The 16,769-nt window shown below is 66.6% G+C and overlaps 1 protein-coding gene across 1 annotated transcript; it reads left to right on the forward strand.

The window, feature by feature from the left end:
- Positions 1 to 2,360: 2,360 nt before the first annotated feature.
- On the forward strand, positions 2,361 to 2,779 carry NRARP (NOTCH regulated ankyrin repeat protein). Its single transcript, XM_054584750.1, has one exon. It carries the CDS (start codon positions 2,435 to 2,437, stop codon positions 2,777 to 2,779), a length of 345 nt encoding a protein of 114 aa, XP_054440725.1. The 5' UTR covers positions 2,361 to 2,434.
- The last annotated feature ends 13,990 nt before the right edge of the window (positions 2,780 to 16,769 follow it).

Raw genomic sequence — 16,769 nt, forward strand, 5'->3', positions numbered from 1 at the left:
GCCAATTTCATGGCCCGTGGCGGCGGCCGCGAGTTCCCACACCGAGCGCACAGGGCCCCTTTGTCTGCCCACCGTGCCGCCCGCCGAGCACGTCAATGGGACTTTTCTCTGCGGCTCTGCTCCCTGCCCAGCGGCCTCCCGATGCCCTTCTCCAGACCAGGGGGCTGAGCCCACCTGGGCGGGGGCCCATCTGCAAAGCCGCCACCTTCCGGGTGGCCCTGGGCACGGCCGGGTGCTGGCAGATGCACGAGAAACACAGGCGCAAGGGGAAGGAGCTCGGAGCCTTTCGCACGGGTCCCCGGAGCACGGCTGCCCCCGACCGGCCCCGCGCTGGGCAGCTGTGGGCGGCAGGCGGAGCGCCCCGCGCCGAGGGCCCTGTCCTCGGTTCGGCCTCCAGGGTGGCCCGTGCCCTGGTCGCTGGTCCGTGGTCCCTGGGGCGGGGCTGGGGCGCTGGGGGTGATCAGGAGCCCCACCCGGCCAGGCGCACACACCCCCTCACGGGGCAAGCGGGTCCAGGGTGGGACGGCCGCGGCAGCCCCGGGCCACACCCGGGGGCAGGCCACGCTCAGCGCCTGGGCTCTGGCGCCTCTCTCGGCTCAGCCGGCCCGCCACCTGCCCTCGGGGGAGCGCCGGAGGGGATCAGGCCTGAGTGGGCGGGCTAGACCGCCAGCCTCAGGAGGTCCAGAGCGAGGGGCTCTGGCGGCCCCCGCTCCCAGGAGGACCCCAGGGGAGACAGCCACGGTTCAGTCGGAATGTGCGGCCGGAGAAAGCCAGCCCTGGGGTGGCCTTGCTTAGTTTTTCTGGTGGTTCGGCTGTGACCCCTCCTGGAGCACCGGGCCAAGTGGGGGCATACCCACCTCGTGGGGCGTGGGGGTGGGGGGAGCCCGTCCGCAGACAAGGCCTAACTGGGTGGTCTCCCAGCTGAGGCCCAGGGCCACCTCCTGGGGAATTCCCAGCCGCTTCTGCAGGAATGCGAGTCCCTGCATGCGGCCGGCGGGTGGCCTTGCTGCCCAGCCTGCAGCTCGGGGAACCACTTCTCCGGGGTTCCCAGCGACCGCAGCCGGGCCGTAAACTGTAAAATACGAATGAGGAAATTTGGCGGGAGTGCAAGGGTGTACATTAAAAATGGTGTGCAGTTTGGAGGTGAGTCAGTTCGGAGTTCCCTTTCAGAGCAGTCCTGGGTGCCTGCCTTACCTGGGGCTGCTCACCTGGCCAGGCCTGCCTGTTCCCCATTCATGCTGACAGGGGAGCCCCGGAGAGGGAGGGAGGCAGGCCCTCCGGTCCGGCTGGCTGACCGCCCCGCTCTGCGGAGCCTCCCGCCACAGGGCCCCCAGCCCTGGCCTAGAGACCCGGCTTCCTCGTCGGGGCAGGGCTGAAAGCCTCGGGGTTGGGTTCCTGCCAGCCGGGCTGGGGAACAAACACAGGGTGATCCGGGCCGTTAGGGGAGCCGCCCTTGCGCGGGAAGGACCCGCGTGGCTGAGACCACACGCCCGAGCTGCTCACGGAGGAGTCACCCGCGTGGACCGTGTCCCGGGGACTGGGTCGGGCGAGTCTAATCGGCAGGCGCGCCCGCGGTTCGTGCTGGGGACGCGGAGGGTCCGTGGTCTGCCTTCCCAGCGCGGAGCGAGACCGGGATCTCTACCCGGACCTCCTGGTCTGAGATGCTTGTGAACCCCCACCCAGGACAGGCCGCCCTCGGGTCCACCTCGAGGTCGCCCTCGGCCCGGAGCTCGAGCCCGGCTCTGTCCGCGCAGGGAGCTTGGAATTCCCCGGATGGCCAGAGGAAAAGTGGGCGGGACGACGACGGAGGCTCGGGGGGCGGGGCGGGAGGGCGGGGGCCCCGGGCGATGGGGCGGCGGCGGCGCGCCGGAGCAAGGACCTCCCCACGGCCTCCTGGCTCCCTGTCCCGCGCGGCCCGCGACCAGCGCCCCCTGCCGCGAAGCGCGCCGCACGGACACGCCCCCAGGCGCGCCCCGCCCCGGCACCGCCCGCGCCCCGCCCCCACGCGGCACTGCCCAATCGGCGGGCTGCCGGCGAGCGCGTCACGAGCTCCCATTGTTATGCAAATATAAAGGCGGTAAAAGGCGCCCCGGCGCGGCGGGCGGGCGAGTGCAGCGGCGCGTGGGGAGGCGCGTGGGGTCCGCGTGGGGAGCTGCAGCCGAAGCGAGCAGGGACCCGAGAGCGCGGCGCTGCCGCCCCGGCTCGGCCGGCCCCCGCGAGCACAGCGCCCGCCCCCGTCGCCCGCTTGCCCGGGCGCGGCTGGATGCGGCGGGGGCCCTGCGGCGGCGGCCCCCGGCCCCCAGCGCCCGGAGCGCCCAGGGGCGGCGTGCGGGGCCCGGGGGCGCCGCGCCGTCCATGCGCCGAGGCGGGCCCCGAGACAGCCGGGGGCCCGCGCTGAGCCCGGCCCGAGCAGCCGCCCGCGTCCGGCGGCAGCATGAGCCAGACCGAGCTGTCCACCTGCTCGGCGCCGCAGACGCAGCGTATCTTCCAGGAGGCCGTGCGGAAGGGCAACACGCAAGAGCTGCAGTCGCTGCTGCAGAACATGACCAACTGCGAGTTCAACGTGAACTCGTTCGGGCCCGAGGGCCAGACGGCGCTGCACCAGTCGGTCATCGACGGCAATTTGGAGCTCGTGAAGCTGCTGGTTAAGTTCGGCGCCGACATCCGCCTGGCCAACCGCGACGGCTGGAGCGCGCTGCACATCGCCGCGTTCGGCGGCCACCAGGACATCGTACTCTATCTCATCACCAAGGCCAAGTACGCGGGCAGCGGCCGGTGATGCCCGCCCGGACCCCGGCCCGGCCGCGGGCCCCGCGCGTGTCTCCTCTGCTGTACCTTCCCGCCAACTACCTCGGTGTGCGCCCGGCCCTCGGCGCCGCGGCCACGGCGAGTCCGGCGCGCGCGTCCGTGCCCACGGGGCCCGCGCGGCGCCCTCTGTCCGGGGTCGACGCCCCCCCGCGGCCGCCCGGAGCTGGGCCGGAGCGCTTCCCACGGCCCCCGCCCTCCGCCTCGCGGGTGGGGGCGGGGCGCGAGCTCCAGCCCCTTTGAAATTTGAGTCTCGCTACCAGCAAGTTCGGAATCCCGAGACACCGGATCCTCCGCTCAGAATGTTTTCTCCGGAGGTGGAAGGCGGGTGACGGGACGCCGGGCTCAGGGCGCCCCCGCCCTCGGGACCCGCGGCCGGCGCGCCCGGAGGAGACGCTGTGCTGTTGCGGGGGCTCTAAACTATTTATCGTGTGTGTATACTTGTGGGTGAAGTTTGTGCGCCTGATGTTTTTGTTTGGAAAATATTGTGCGTGGTCATGTGGTTTTGGGGGGAAGATGCTTTTTTTTTTTTTTTTCCTAGTCTTAAAACTAAAAACTTGAGTCTGTCATTTCTTGGTTGCACTGAAAACACCGCCCAGCCCGAAGGCGCTCCCGCGCGGCTTCCTCTCGCTCCTGTTTCTCTTCCGCAGTCTCCCTGCTCCGTTCGCCCCCCCCCGCCCCCGCTTTCCGCGCTCACACTCACTCCCACCCGAGTCCGAGTGCGTTTCGGAAGCCCCGGGCCTCCCCCCCGCCCCGTGACCGGCCACCACCCCCGACCCTGCGCGTTCCGCCACGGTGGCGTGGGAGCCGGGTGCTCGGCAGGGCGGGGACGGAGCGGGTGGCGGGACCGGACCTTGCCTAGCGAATTCTATTATAGGTAACAGTCGGTTGCACACTTTTTTAAAAAAGTAAATGGATTTGCCACGATTAAATGTCATAACATTTATGACAGTATAAAATATTAACATATTTTAAGCCAAGCCTTAGGTGTATTTGTTGAATCTTGGTTATAAACCCAATTTTAAAGGGCGTTGTATCCAGCGTTGTGTAGGCGACAGTGTTCCCATATTTATATTTTTATAAAATTCCTATAAGACTGTGAATCTCTTGTGCTTATGGCTGAGTGAGTGGAAGGGCCGCTCGCCCCTCCTCGGCCTCCCGGAGTCTCAAGCGCCCGATTGGAATCCCCAAATCCTGCCGTGGGGGAGGGGCCGCCGCGGGACCGGCCGGGGGCGGTGCCTCCGCGTCGCTCCGGCCCGAAAGGCGCCCTTCCCGGTCTCCGAGGTTCCGATTTTCTATGCAACCCCACACCCCTTGTTGTTTTGATCCCGAGAAATAAAAGGGAGACTGAATTATTCAAATTTAAATGAGGCTTCCTGGGTAGAAGAAGTGCTGCTGACCCTTCGCGCGAAAATGGGGAGCACTTGAGGGCACAGGTGGGTGGAGGCCCTTTGCGCGCGGCTGGTCAGGCTCGGGCGGCCCTCGCGGCTTCACGTGAACCCTGTGTGAGGAGAATATATTGATAATGTCCGTGACACAAGCAGACATTGAAACTGAGGCACAGATTACTCCAAAAGGAGTTTTTCTGTATATTTTTTCTAGATGCAAATAACTTTTTAATTATGTTAATTAATGTTAAGACTTTCTAGGCTTATGGAAGCTGTGTATGGGGCCCGGTCAGATCACTTCTAACTGGATGGAGTCTGCAGCCCATTCCCGAGTGTACGATATACCTGTAGCCCAGCGTGGAAAATTTATAAATAAATTTTTCATTGATCTTTTTATATTAAAAAAAAAGTGCTGTTGGTTCTTCTTGGGCTTGGCATCCGAGGGTCAGGCTGCAACATGCTGCCTGTGGGTGACGTCGACACAATGCTTGGCCTGCGTTCACCGGCAGCCGGAGCCTGGTAAACGGGCTCGGCGCCGCTCCGCTGCCAGCCCCGGTGGGCCACGCGGGGACTCGAGCGGCGCCCGGTCCGCCGCCCTTGCTTCCCCACGAGGCAGCGGAGGCCTCCGGATGGAAAGCTCCGTGCGAAGCTCTTCCCAGCCCTGGCCTTCAGCCAGCCGGAGAGACGGGGTCCGGGGGGCAGGCCCCTCCTGGCTGCTGCGGGTTCCTGCCGCACCGTCTGGCACACGGAGGGGCGTCTTTTACATGTGGAGGAACGTCGTGGTTGCTCACTTCTGACGAGGGAAAGGCCCCTTCTCCTCTCTGACCCCTGGTGGCGGCGAAGGCCGGCCGGGCCTGGAGCCGGCCTGGCGTGGCGGCCGGTGTCTGGTCGGAGCATGGAGCAGGAGGTGCGCTCCCGTACTGCTGGGTGGAGACGCGGGCCTGCTCCTGAGCCGCCGGCTGGGCGGGGAGGGCTGGAGGGCGCCGTCCGCGGCGGGAGCAGCGGGCAGGCGGAGGGCGTTTCCGCTTGGCCGCGGCCCACGGCTTCCAGGCCCCTCTGCAAGGAGCTCGGGGGCGTCGGCGTCTCCGACAGCAGGGCAGACACCGACGTTGCCCTTCCCCGGTTAGAAGCCGCCCCACCTCTGTCTCCAGCTCTGCTCTGCGTGGAAAGCTTCCCAGCACGGAGGTGTGACCGGCACTGCGGTCCCCCTGCTGGCCCACTAGATGGGCCAGCTCCAGCCTCAGGCACCCGCAGAGGTGAGTGGAATACTCGATGCAAATGAGCCGCTGGGGAGGGGTGTCCGCCCAGTGCCCACAAGCTGGCTGGGGGCACGTGGGCCTCCGGGGCCGGCTGGGAGTTCCTTTTGAACCCACGAGAGGGAGAGTGGCTACAAGATCTTGGACGCCGGAGTACCTGGAGAGCGAAGTCAGGCCTGGGCACGATGGGCCGCCCACAGGCATGCCGGGCGGGGCCTTCGCTTCCCGTCCAGGGCCCTTGCCCACAGGGGTCCGGGAGCCGTCTGAAGACCAAGCGAAGGTAGCGCTGTCCTCGGCCTTAGCCAGCGGGGCGGGGACCCTGGCCCGGCCCATACTGCCCTTCCCGATCTCCCTCGGTGGCCAGCGGAGCCAGGGCCCTGGGGTGCGTTCCAGGCAGGCGGCTGCCACCCCACGAGGCCGCCTGCGGCTCCGAGTCCTCTCTTCTCAAAGACGTGTGCTGAGAAAGGCTTGGCTTCTCACAGGAGAGCGTTTTCTCCGTGTGGACAAGAGTCCGGGCCCTGCCCAGCCCCCTGGGGGGTTCTGCTGCCTTTCTCCCCACGGGCAGCTCTGTGCACACGGCCCTTGGGTCCTGGTGACCGTGCGGGCCTCCGGGTGCACCGTGGACACGCTGGTCACCCTGTCGTTGGCGGAGCCCTGGCAAGCAGACCCTAAAACTGCGGTTCGCCCAGCACGTGGGGTCAGGGCAAGGGCAGGCCCTCCCTGCAGGACCCCCGCCTTCAGCGGACAGGAGTCGGTGCTAACAGCCGCGCGTGTCCCCTGGGGGTCCCCGTCGCCCCTCCCCGGACAGCCCTGCAGGGGCGGAAACACCTCTTCCAGCCTCCAGGGAGAGAAGGCCCCACTGGCCTCTAGGATCTGCAGGTGTGGGAGGGCGGGGGCGCAGGAGACCCAGAGCGAGTGGGGGTCTGGCAGGCTGGGCTGGGCCACGGGGTCCCCGGAGTGGCTGCCACGAAGAAAGGACACAGACCAGATGGACGGGGACGCAGCCACCCCAGCCCTCCGACTCTCCGGCCTGACCCCGGCCGGGCGCCAGAGGCATTTAACTGCTGGAATGGATGCCAGAGGGAGACCAGGGAACGCAGGAAGCCAGTCGGCCAGAAAGAGTGATGTGCAAAGGCGGCAGCGTGGGAGCGGGAGCCAGTCGGCCGGAGGAGGGAGAGCAGGGTTTGGAGGCCAGGGCCAAGGGCCAAGACGACGGGGCAGGAGGGCAGGAGGAGGCTGCCCTCTGGGCCTGTCCGCCAAGGGCTCTGCGGCCCAGCACAGGCCCGTTGGGACTGGGGCGCGCACAGGCGCAGGACGTGGCCGCGCAGCTCTGACCAGAAGGCCTGCGTCCACCTGGACCTCCAAGGACGGGAAGGAGGCCGCGCTGGGGCGGCTGGCGGACAAAGCCCGAATCCAGAAACTGAGGGCGCGGGCCGCGGGAGGCGTGCGAACCGCCGGGACGGCTCCTCGGGGCTCCCCGCGGGCCTCTCTTGGGGGCTCCGGTTTCGGGGCGCCCGCCCTCCCCCGCGCCGCCGCTCCCTCCGCCCCTGCGGCCCGCGCGCGGCTGCCCCAGCGCTCCCGCCCCGGCAGGGCGCATTCTCCAGCGCGCTGTCGGACCGTCCCTCCGCGCGTCCGTCTGTCGGTCTTTCTTCTCTCGCCCCCTCCAGAGCCGCGGCCCCCATTCATTCCCGAGGCCTCTGCCCTTTCCTCCGCGGGTCCCCGCTCGGCGAGCAGCTGCTATGCTAATGAGGGCGGCGGGCGGCGAGGGCGGCGCGCGGGGGCGACGGCGGGCGGGGCAGGGGTTGGGGGCGGCAGGGGACGGGAGGGAGGGCGGGGGCGCCTGGCTGGGTGGGAGGCGGGCAAGAGGAATCTAGGGGGTCGGCCGGGGAAAGCCGGCGCGGAGAGGCCGGGGCTCGCCGGTGGCGGGGGAGCCGGGCGGAGGGCGGGCGCCCAGAGGCCCGAGCTTTGTGCTCAGAACCGGCGGGGACCATTCAGCGCCGCTGGGGGCGGGGCAGCTCGTGCGCCCGGAAAACGCACCGCGCTGGGTGGGGGCCCCGGGGCCGCCTCCCCCTTGGCTCACAGCCCGACCCGCGCACCCACTCGCCCGCAGCGGGGTGAGCGCGCTAGGGACCAGCTGTCACCCGGTCCCGGGGGCACGACCTGGATCCCGCGCACCCACCATCCGCCGCTGTGCGCGGGACTGGGGCGCGCCCCGCGCAGGCTGGGGCCGGAGCGGAGACAGACGGTCGGACACCTCTGCGCGCCCCCCGGACTGGGTGGGTGGACGCCGGGGGGCGGTACGGTGTGCGGAGCCCCCGAGGCGGAGCCCCTAGAGGCGGCGCCCGAGGACCTCTCGCTTGGCCTGGAGGCGAGGCCCCGCGAGAGACCCGGACCTTCACCGCCGCCCACTGACGTCCGAAGGGGACGTCCTGGGGCCCAGGACGCCCCGCGCCCGGAGCCCGGACTCGCCTTACACACCTCGGGCGGGAATTGCACGAGTGGGGACGGCGGCAGCGTCCGCAGTGGGGCGGGGGGGCCTCGGGTGACGCGACTCGGGCTGGCTGCCGCAAGGCGGGGCTTGGACCTGGGTCCTGGCCGAGGACCCCGCGGTGTGGGCTGTGCTGCCGCCCCGCGGCCGCGGCGGGCACTGCGTCCCGGAGCCCGGCGCTCGAGGCGGGCACGACCCCGCCGGCACTTGGCTGCGACAAGGCGCGCTGTGCCGGGCGGCTGCAGACACTTGGGCCGAGTCGTCGGGCCGGCGCTCCGCAACTGCCTCGCGGGGCTGGGAGCCCGCGCCCCGCTGCCCCGGAGCCCAGCGCTCGTGCCCCGGGAGGTGGGCAGGGCACACCGGGGCTGGCCGGCCGGGCGGCCGCGGGCTGCTCCCGGGATAGTCCTTGGCCCCCGTGCGGTGGGCAGGGGCGCGCCCGCAGCCAGAGGAGCCTGCGCGCGGGCAGCGTCGGGTGGGAGTGACCCGGCCGCGACCAGCTCTGAGCCGCGAGTTCCAGCTGCAGCCACTGGAGCCGGCTTTGCCGTGTGTGAGAACGGAGCGACGGCGGCGCAGGTTGCCTGCAGGAGAAAGCAGAGCGGGCGAGCGGAGCCCTGGATCGACCTGGTCTGACTTGGGAGGCCGCGGGGGAAACTCCCAGCAGGCCCTGGGCGGCGCTGCTGAAGTTACAGCCCTGCCAATGTGGGCGCTCGGAGGGGATGAAAGGGACCTCGGGCCCGGCCCGCGCGGGTCTCAGGAAAGGGCAGGTCCGTGACCACGCGGTGGCTCCTGACTTCTCCGGCCCCCACAAGGAGACCCGCACCAGGGCCTGGGGACAGGGCCCTGTCGCCGTCCTCACAGACCGCCCTGCCACGGGTGCTGTTCTCCTTTTGGGTGGGAGGGAGGAGAGAGGACATTCCAGGGCCCCGGGGCCACGAGGGGACAGTGAGCAGGACACAGGGTCCCTCACAGGCCTGTGGCCATGGCCACCCTACGTCACCCTTCAGGACTCAGCCCGCATCTGTCCCTCAGAACCGTGAGGATCCGTCACGGGGAGCTGCCAGATCGCCCCATGGAGCCCACAGCCTCCGCAGAGGGGCCGGGGCGGGGCCAGGGCGCAGGAGGCCCGGCGGAGGTTGGCATCGGCCGGCCGTGCAGGCTCCCGGGGCCATCGCCCCGCCCCACGCCGGCCGAAGCGCCGAGCTGCCTGTGCGCGAGGCCAGCGCTCACTTTGCAGTCGTGCCTGCGCGGAGATGGAGCCCAGGACCACGTTTGCTGCCGGCCGGAGCTCCCCCAGTGGAGAGGGCCTGCCTCTGCGGGCCTGTGGGCCTCCTCGTGGGGGTCCTGAGGACAAGGACCCCAAGGGAGCCGCGCCCGAGCGGCCCACAAGCTTCCCAAAGCGCGAGGACGACAGCCAGAACAGTCGTGGCGTCGACCCGACGGAACGTGTACTGTTCCCCATCAGAGACCTTGCGTCAGGGGGTCCCGGGCGGGCGTGTGGTGTCAGGAGGCAGGCTCCTCGGTCGCCGTGGCTGCGCTGGGCTGGCTCAAAAGGGTGGCTCAGATACAGCCACCGAGCCCACAGTCCAGCCCGTAGCAAGGAGGAGGAAGAGGTCACCTAGGGCTCAACCAGAGGTTCACGAGGGCCCTCGCTGTCCCGGGCACTTCCTAGACGTTGCTCTTGCCACATCTGCACACATCCCATTGGCTAGGACTTAGGCACAGGACAGACGCCGCTGCGAGGAAGGCTAGGAAATGCGGTCTGTTAACTTTAAACAAATAGCCAGATACTTGTCCTGCAGAATGGGTTTGTTCGGGCACAACAAAGAATTGCACATCAGGATATGGACGTGCAGCGTAATGGGGACCCACGCACCATCCACCCCTCAGGACAAAGCAGAAACACACTCTTAGAGCAGAAAGGGGGCCGCCACCCACGGCGCCCGCTGCAGGGGACCGGGCGGCCCAAACGGAGCGGCGCTTCCCCGGCGGGGTCGTGACGGCCTCTCATTGGCTGAGCCGTTGCCCGGCCACCGGGAAACCTCCCTCCCGCGCGGGTGGTAACAGAGAAAACAGCTGTTGGAGGCGGAGGGGTCTCTACTGGTTCGGTTTCGTTGACAGTCAGTGGTCTGACCGGCGAGCTTCTCCTGCAGGCTCCTCCCCACTGCAGCTGAAAGGTTTCCTTTTTGGCTCCGGCTCGTGTGGCTCCGTGGACTGAGCCCCGGCCTGCAAATGGAAGTCACTCGTTTGATTCCCCGTCAGGGCACAGGCCAGGGTTCTAGCCGGGTCCCCAGCAGGGGGCGCACGAGAGGCAGCCACACATGGACGTTTCCCTCCCTCCCTTCCCCTCTCTGAAAATTAATTAAAAAAAAATCTTTTTAAAACATAAAAGTTTCTTTTTATTCCTCGTCACGTCTTCTTTTTTAAAAAAGATTTTATTTATTCTTAGAGAGAAAGAGAGGGAGGAAACTAGGGAGAGAAACATCCATGCGTGGTTGCCTCTTGCACGTTCCCCACGGGGGACCTGGCCGGCAGCCCGGGCCTGTGCCCCAACTGGGAATCGAACCAGCGACGCTTTGGTTCGCAGGCCGGCGCTCAGCCCACTGAGCCGCGCCAGCTTGAGTGGCGGTCACAGGGAAAGGGCTGGGGTTCGGGGGGTGGGTGCGTGGCTAGCCGCGGGCGCTGGCCTCGGCGCCCTGCGCTCGGCCCTGTTCTCCCCGCCGCGCCCTCGCCTCGGAGGCTGGGATGAACAACCCCCTAAGAATTGAAACCGCCCGCAGTGGAGGACCAGAATGCGGGGCCGAAGCCGCCCTCCTGGGAGTCGCAGGCGCGGGCCGGGGGGCCTCTCCCGGCCTGAGCCACGTGTGCCGTGGGTTCGGTGGGCACAGCTCCGTTTCCACCGGGCGCTCCGGTCCTGTTGTGCGCAGCAGACATTGTTAGGGAGCGGTGACCACCGCCACGGTCGTGCACTCTCCGCTCCCGAGGCGCAGGGACCACGGCGGAGGCCCGGGCCGCCCTCGCTGCGGAATCTCCCGCTCGCCCGCCCCCGGCCACCGGCTGGCCCTTATCTCGGGGCGTAATGAGTAACCAACCCAGCACCGTGCGTTCCCAAGGTGATTGGGTCAATAAAACGCTCCTTCTCAAGGCCTCTTTTCACTTTAGTAGACGCTGAACGGAGGTCGTTAGCCTTATCGTTCATGTCCCTAAACGCCAGTTTATGGCCGTATAATTTCCACACAGTAAAATGCAGCCCTTCAGAGTGCGGTAAGCGCTGCGATGTTTACACGCACGCCGCTACCGCCCTTGCCCGGTCTGGAGCATTTCCGTCACCTCCACAGCCGGCCAAGCCCCCGCAGGCATCGGCGGCCCCGCCCCGCCCGGCTCCGCGGTCGCCGCGCCTTTGCCCTGGTCTGGCGTCCGGCACAAGGCTTCCACACTCACCCACGTTGCTGCGTGTTTCAGCAGCTTCTGGAGAATGGGCGGGGAGGGCGGAATAGGTCCTTTTCCCCCTTTTTTTCTGTTGTTTTCACTAGAAAAAATCTGGCCAAAAACACAAAACGTGGCTCGTTTTCATTGGTAGTTTTTCAGTCAACGGAATTCTTTCCCTCAGTAAAAAATTTGGCGTCACCAAGACACCCCGAGGACTCCCGGGAGCAGGCACAGGCCCGCCCCCACCTTTCCAACTGGGGCCCCGTATCCCCAGGGCCTGTCCCAGGCGCGGAGCCAGAGGAGGGGAGCCCCCGCTGCCCCCGAGCCGGCCTCGCCGGGACACTGTGCCGGGCTCGCTGCTTCGAAGGCCGCAGGCCTGAGACCGGGGGCCTCCCAGCCGCCGGGGGAAGTGCGCCGCGCGCCCGGCCGCCGTGCGAGGACTGGCATGGGGGTGACCGGAGTCACAGGAGACCCCTGGTATACACAACAGTCACATTTCTATACCTAACACTTAGGACATAGAAAAATGTAAAGACCTACCTGAGACCTATGTTTTATGAACAATGTCACCTCCATAAAGTCATTTAAAATTTTTGTATTTTGTTTTATTTTTAGAAAGTGGGGAGGAAGGGAGAAAGAGGGAGAGAAACATTGATGCGTGAGAGATGTTGCCTCTTGCAACCCCCAACTTGGGACCTGGCCTGCAACCCAGGCCTGTGCTCTGACTGGGACTTGAACTGGTGACCTTTTGGTTCACAGGCCAGCGCTCAATCCACGGAGCCGCACCAGCCAAGGCCCGATTAAAAAGTTTTAAAATACCATCGCAATCGCAGCACAAAACATAAAATACTTACAGATACACTTACTGGAAGCTGTGTAAGCGGAGAGATGTTTTAAAGACCTAAATTAGGGGTTCACAGTCTGGAAGATGCAGCGCAGCTGAGACGTCGCTTTCAACACAATCCCTGACCCAACCCCAGCGGGGGTTTTGTGTGTGGAAACTGACAGGATCACTTTAAAAATTCATTTGGAAAGACAAATGACAAAAAATAGACCAAACAGTCTTGAAAAGAAAGCACAAAGTTAGAGGATTTCAAACGCATCAAGACTTAACTACAGCTCAAGACTGGAACTGGCAAAGAAAGAGTTGTCCTGGTCTCTCTGAGATGGATTAGGATCCGGAAACAGCCTCACACACCTACCATGAGATCATGTTTTGCAAGCGTGCGGACACAATTCAAGGAGGTGCAGGAGACCTCTTCAACCCATGGTACGGCACCAAGGCTTATGCCTGGGAAAAGAGAGCCCTGAACCTTACTTTGCATCGTTTATAAAAACCGGCCCAAGGTGGACTATGAGCTCGGCCGCGCGGCTCAGGCGGGCGCAGCGTCCCCCCGGGCACCAAAAGGCCGTGGGCTCAGCCCCCGCTCAGAGCACCTCCAAGGAGCAGCCAACCGATGTCTCTTTCTCTCTCTCTTCCTTCCTCTCTCTCTCTCGACTCAACAAACGGATCCTCAAGTGAGGATTTAAAAAAAAAAAAAATGTTAAAGATGGACTGTAAACGTATAATGATTAAATTGTTAGAAGAAAACATACAAGAATGACCTCACGATCTTGGGGCGTATTTGTTAGAGAAGACAGCACCGCCGGCCTTCGACAGAGAGGCCGCCAGAGAGCCCTCCAGCAAAATGGGTTTGTTCCAAAACAACGAAGAACCGCCGCTCGGGACTTGCAGCCTCGTGGGGAGCCCCGCGCGAGCCCCGAGAAACAAAGGAGGGAGCCCGCGGCGGGAGGGCGGGCGGGGTGAGCTGTCCCAGCAGGTGCTCGCGGGGCTGTGGGGCCGGCGCCTGGCACAAGAGCCCCCCTCGGCCTCCCTACTTCATTTTAAATGAGGTTCCAGCTTGTTAATTTGTGCATTTCCCCTTTTGATCAAGACCTTTCTCTGCCCTGGCTGGTGTGGCTTAGGGGACTGAACCACTGAGTCTGGGAACCCAAGGGTCACGGGTTCGATGCCCAGTCAGGGCACACGCCTGGGTTGGGGGCCAGGTGCCCACTCGGGGGCAAGAGGCAGCTGCACATTAATGTTTCTCTCCCTCTCTCCCTCCCGTCCCCTCTGCCGAAAAGTAAATGAGTAAAATCTTTAAAACAAATTCTTTTTCTCTGAAAGCTTCTCCGATCAAGAGACAGGCGGTTGCCGGGGTCAGCAGCGGGTGCCCCTCCGGCCCGGGGGAGCATTTCCGGGTGCCGGGTCCCACCTGGGAACGCGCACAGGCTGCGGGGCTACCGAGGTCCCGACCGAGGCCACGTGTGAGCGGCAAGCGCGGCAGCAGGGAGACCCGGCGGGCGCTCTCCCTCTGAAGCCCACGCGTCGCCCCGGTCCCCGTCCTCCGCGCAGGGGGTCGGCCCCAAAGGACAGCGTCCCGCGGCCCGGCCCGCCCCCCGGGAAAGCCGGGGCGCCGGGGGTCTGGTCAGGTCCCTCTCAGCGGCCGTGGCCGGTGCGGCCAGCCTGGCGCTTCGGTCAGACAAGTGCTTCTGTCCGAATTGCGGGGCTGCCGCCGCCTGGGGGCGGGCCGCCCGGCTGCTGTGTGCCTGGCAGGCACCGTTCCGCTGAGAGCGAAGACAGTCTGGTTTGGTTTTGTTTTGTTTTGTTTTGTTTTGTTTTGTTTTGTTTTTTTGAGGTGTCTTTCCCAGAAAACAGGGTCTCCAGGTCGTAGAGTGTGGGGTTCAGGGTTTTCATCTCCTCGGAGCACAGCACGGCCACCTTCGCTGAGAGCAGCTGGCTCCTCCCGATGCTGAAGGGCTCCTCAGGGGCCTCGGGAAGCCTGGGGTGCCAGGAAGCCCCTGTGGTCCCCTGCAGCGCTGGCTCCGCCCACGCCTCGAACCTGGGACTGGGCCGCAGGGGGCTGTGTTCCCCGGGGGGCCCTCAGTGAGCAGAAGGCGTCTTCCGGGGCGGAGGCGCCAGGGTAGCCACTGGCAGGACAGTGCCGCCGTCAGAGGGCTCGGGTCGAGGGGGCGGGGCGCGCAGGGAGACCGAGGCTGCTGGCCCGGGACGGGGGCCGTTTCCTGCCCTCAGGAAGGCTCCGGCGAGGCGTGAGTCAGCTCCCGGAAGGGACCGGCTTCCCGCTGGGACGGGGGCCAGCACGTCCAGGGGCGTCCGGGGAGGGCCGCGGGGTTCCTGCTCGGGGTCCTCGGCTTGCTGGCTGTGCCAGGGGCGAAGCAGACGGTCGCGGGGGCCGGTGCAGGGCCGAGGCCTGGTGGCTCTGTTTGAACCTCAGCAGGAGGGGCGCTGAGGATTCTGCCGAATCCACAGCTCCTGTCAAACCCTAGGGGCGCGCTCCCCTTGGCAGAAATTCCAGCGTGAGACTCCCCAGCCTGATCAGCAGCCGGGCTGGGGGACTGAGGGGCGAAGGGCGGGGCGGGCGCAGCAGCCTGTGGGCCTCGCTGGGGACCCCGCGGCTGCTCCGAGGCGGGGGGGGGGGGCGGGCGGGGCGTGGCCCTGGAGTCAGCGGGACAGGGACAGGCCCCCACCGGGAGAGCGGCTTCCCTGAGCCGACGGGGCTTCTGGGGGACCGACCACGTCCTACTTCTTGACCTGGATGGTGCCCACCTGGGGGCTCATTTGGTGGTAAAAACTTAAATATGTGTTTTGCTTGAAACGCCTTTCTTGCGGCACGTAGTGTCAGACAGCAGCCACCCTTCCCAAGAGCAGGCAAAAAGTATACGGTTTCCAGGGATACGTGACAAAGACAAGCAAGGCCTGTCCGCAGAGCATCGCCAAGGCCCTCTGAGGCGCACCCTCAGCCCCCGAGAGCGAGGCGCCGTCGGGGAGCCAGTACCCCCAAGTCCGCGGCAGGGCATGGAGTTCCCATGAACCCGCAGAGGGTTTTCAAAGGATTTGACAAAATCAAGCTCTGGGGACAAAAGCCCAAGAAGAGCCGGTGACTCTTCAAGGACACGGATGTCCCACCGGCTGTGGCGATGTCTGCGGACCCACGGGCAGCGCCGCGCTGGCCCCCGGGGCGGGCTCCAGGGCGCTGCCCCGCCCGGAAGGTCCTAGACCTGCCCATGGGAGGCCGGGCAGGGGTCGTGGGCAGAACGGCCAACCCGCTACGGAGAAGGACGGAAGGCCACGTGGGAGCCTCTGCCCCGAAGAGCAAGGAGGAAGAAAGGAGACAGGTGGGAAAACGAGGACAACTGGAAGGCAACGCGAGGTCACAAGGAAGCTCAAGCCCCTGGGTCTGGCCCCTCGCCCGCCTTGAAAATGCGCCTGCACGGCAGGGCTGCACGCGGCCCTCCCGTGCCGGCGTCTGGTCGAGGCTCCCGCCCCCAGCCGCCGCCCAGCAAGTGCGGTCAGGGTGGATGAGGCGGGGCCGTCGACACAGCCCCGGGCCCGGGCCTGGCCACCGCGCCGGCCCCCAGGGAGCCTCGGCAGCAGGGGGCGACCTGAGGGCTGGGGGCCAGACGCCAGTGCCCTTCCGTCCTGCCCTGAGCCCAGGGCCAACGTGCCCGCTCCCCGGCAGCCGCCGAGATCCCAGATGCAGGGACCCACCCCGCCCCCTCAGCCAGACCCCGGCCCAGGTCCGCAGATGGCGGGGCTGCAACCACGCAGGGAGCCGGCCTGTGAGCTGCTCCAGGGAACAGCCCGGTGGTCCCGAGGGCAGGGGTCCGGCCGAGTTCCGAGGTGGGGGACACACTCAGTCTCCTGCTGGGTACACTCGGGACCTCCTGGAGAGCAGAGCTTCCGGCACATTCCGCTTCACCGTGGTGGTGCCCCCGCTGCGAGGGCTGCTCCCGTCCGCGCCCCCCTTCGGGACTTGTTGTCTGGTTGTTGGCGTACTGTCCTCTGGGCGTGTATCCGCCTCCCGGCGCGCGCCCCAGCACAAGGCCAGGCGCCCCTCTCCCGCGGGCAGGGCACAAGGTAAGGGCGGTGCGGAGACGCAGGACCTGCCCCGCGGCCACCAGGCGGCAGCACTGAGCCGCCCTGGGCTGGGCTGAGGCAGAGGGTGGCGGCTGCTCGCTGGCTCTCGGGGAGTCGTACACACAAAAGGCGGCTGCAGAGCAGGGCCAGGCGAGGCGGGCAGGGGCTGGGGAGGGTCCAGGCAGGCAGGGGCGAGCCCCTCTCAGGCCTGGGACACAGTGGGGCCGGGGTTCTCCTCCTCTGTCGGAGGCTAAGATGTGCACTTGGATGCCTCCCTGGAGCAGGCCGGTGGCCAAGGCAGGGGGACCCGAGGCGTCAGGACTCCCCACATGGGCCACCTCCCGCCTCTGTGCCCTGAGAGCCCCCCTCTGGAGCATTCAGGAGGTTCCACCGGATGGCTCACCGAGTGGACACACCCCCACGCCGTGGCCTCCTGGGCCTGAGGCCACTGGAAACGCAGGCAGTCCCCGCGGTGCCTGGGGCTGCAG

Source organism: Pteronotus mesoamericanus, unplaced genomic scaffold (assembly GCF_021234165.1).
Source record: "Pteronotus mesoamericanus isolate MK-2021 breed Mesoamerican mustached bat unplaced genomic scaffold, CSHL_Meso_final contig_78, whole genome shotgun sequence".
NCBI lineage: Eukaryota > Metazoa > Chordata > Mammalia > Chiroptera > Mormoopidae > Pteronotus > Pteronotus mesoamericanus.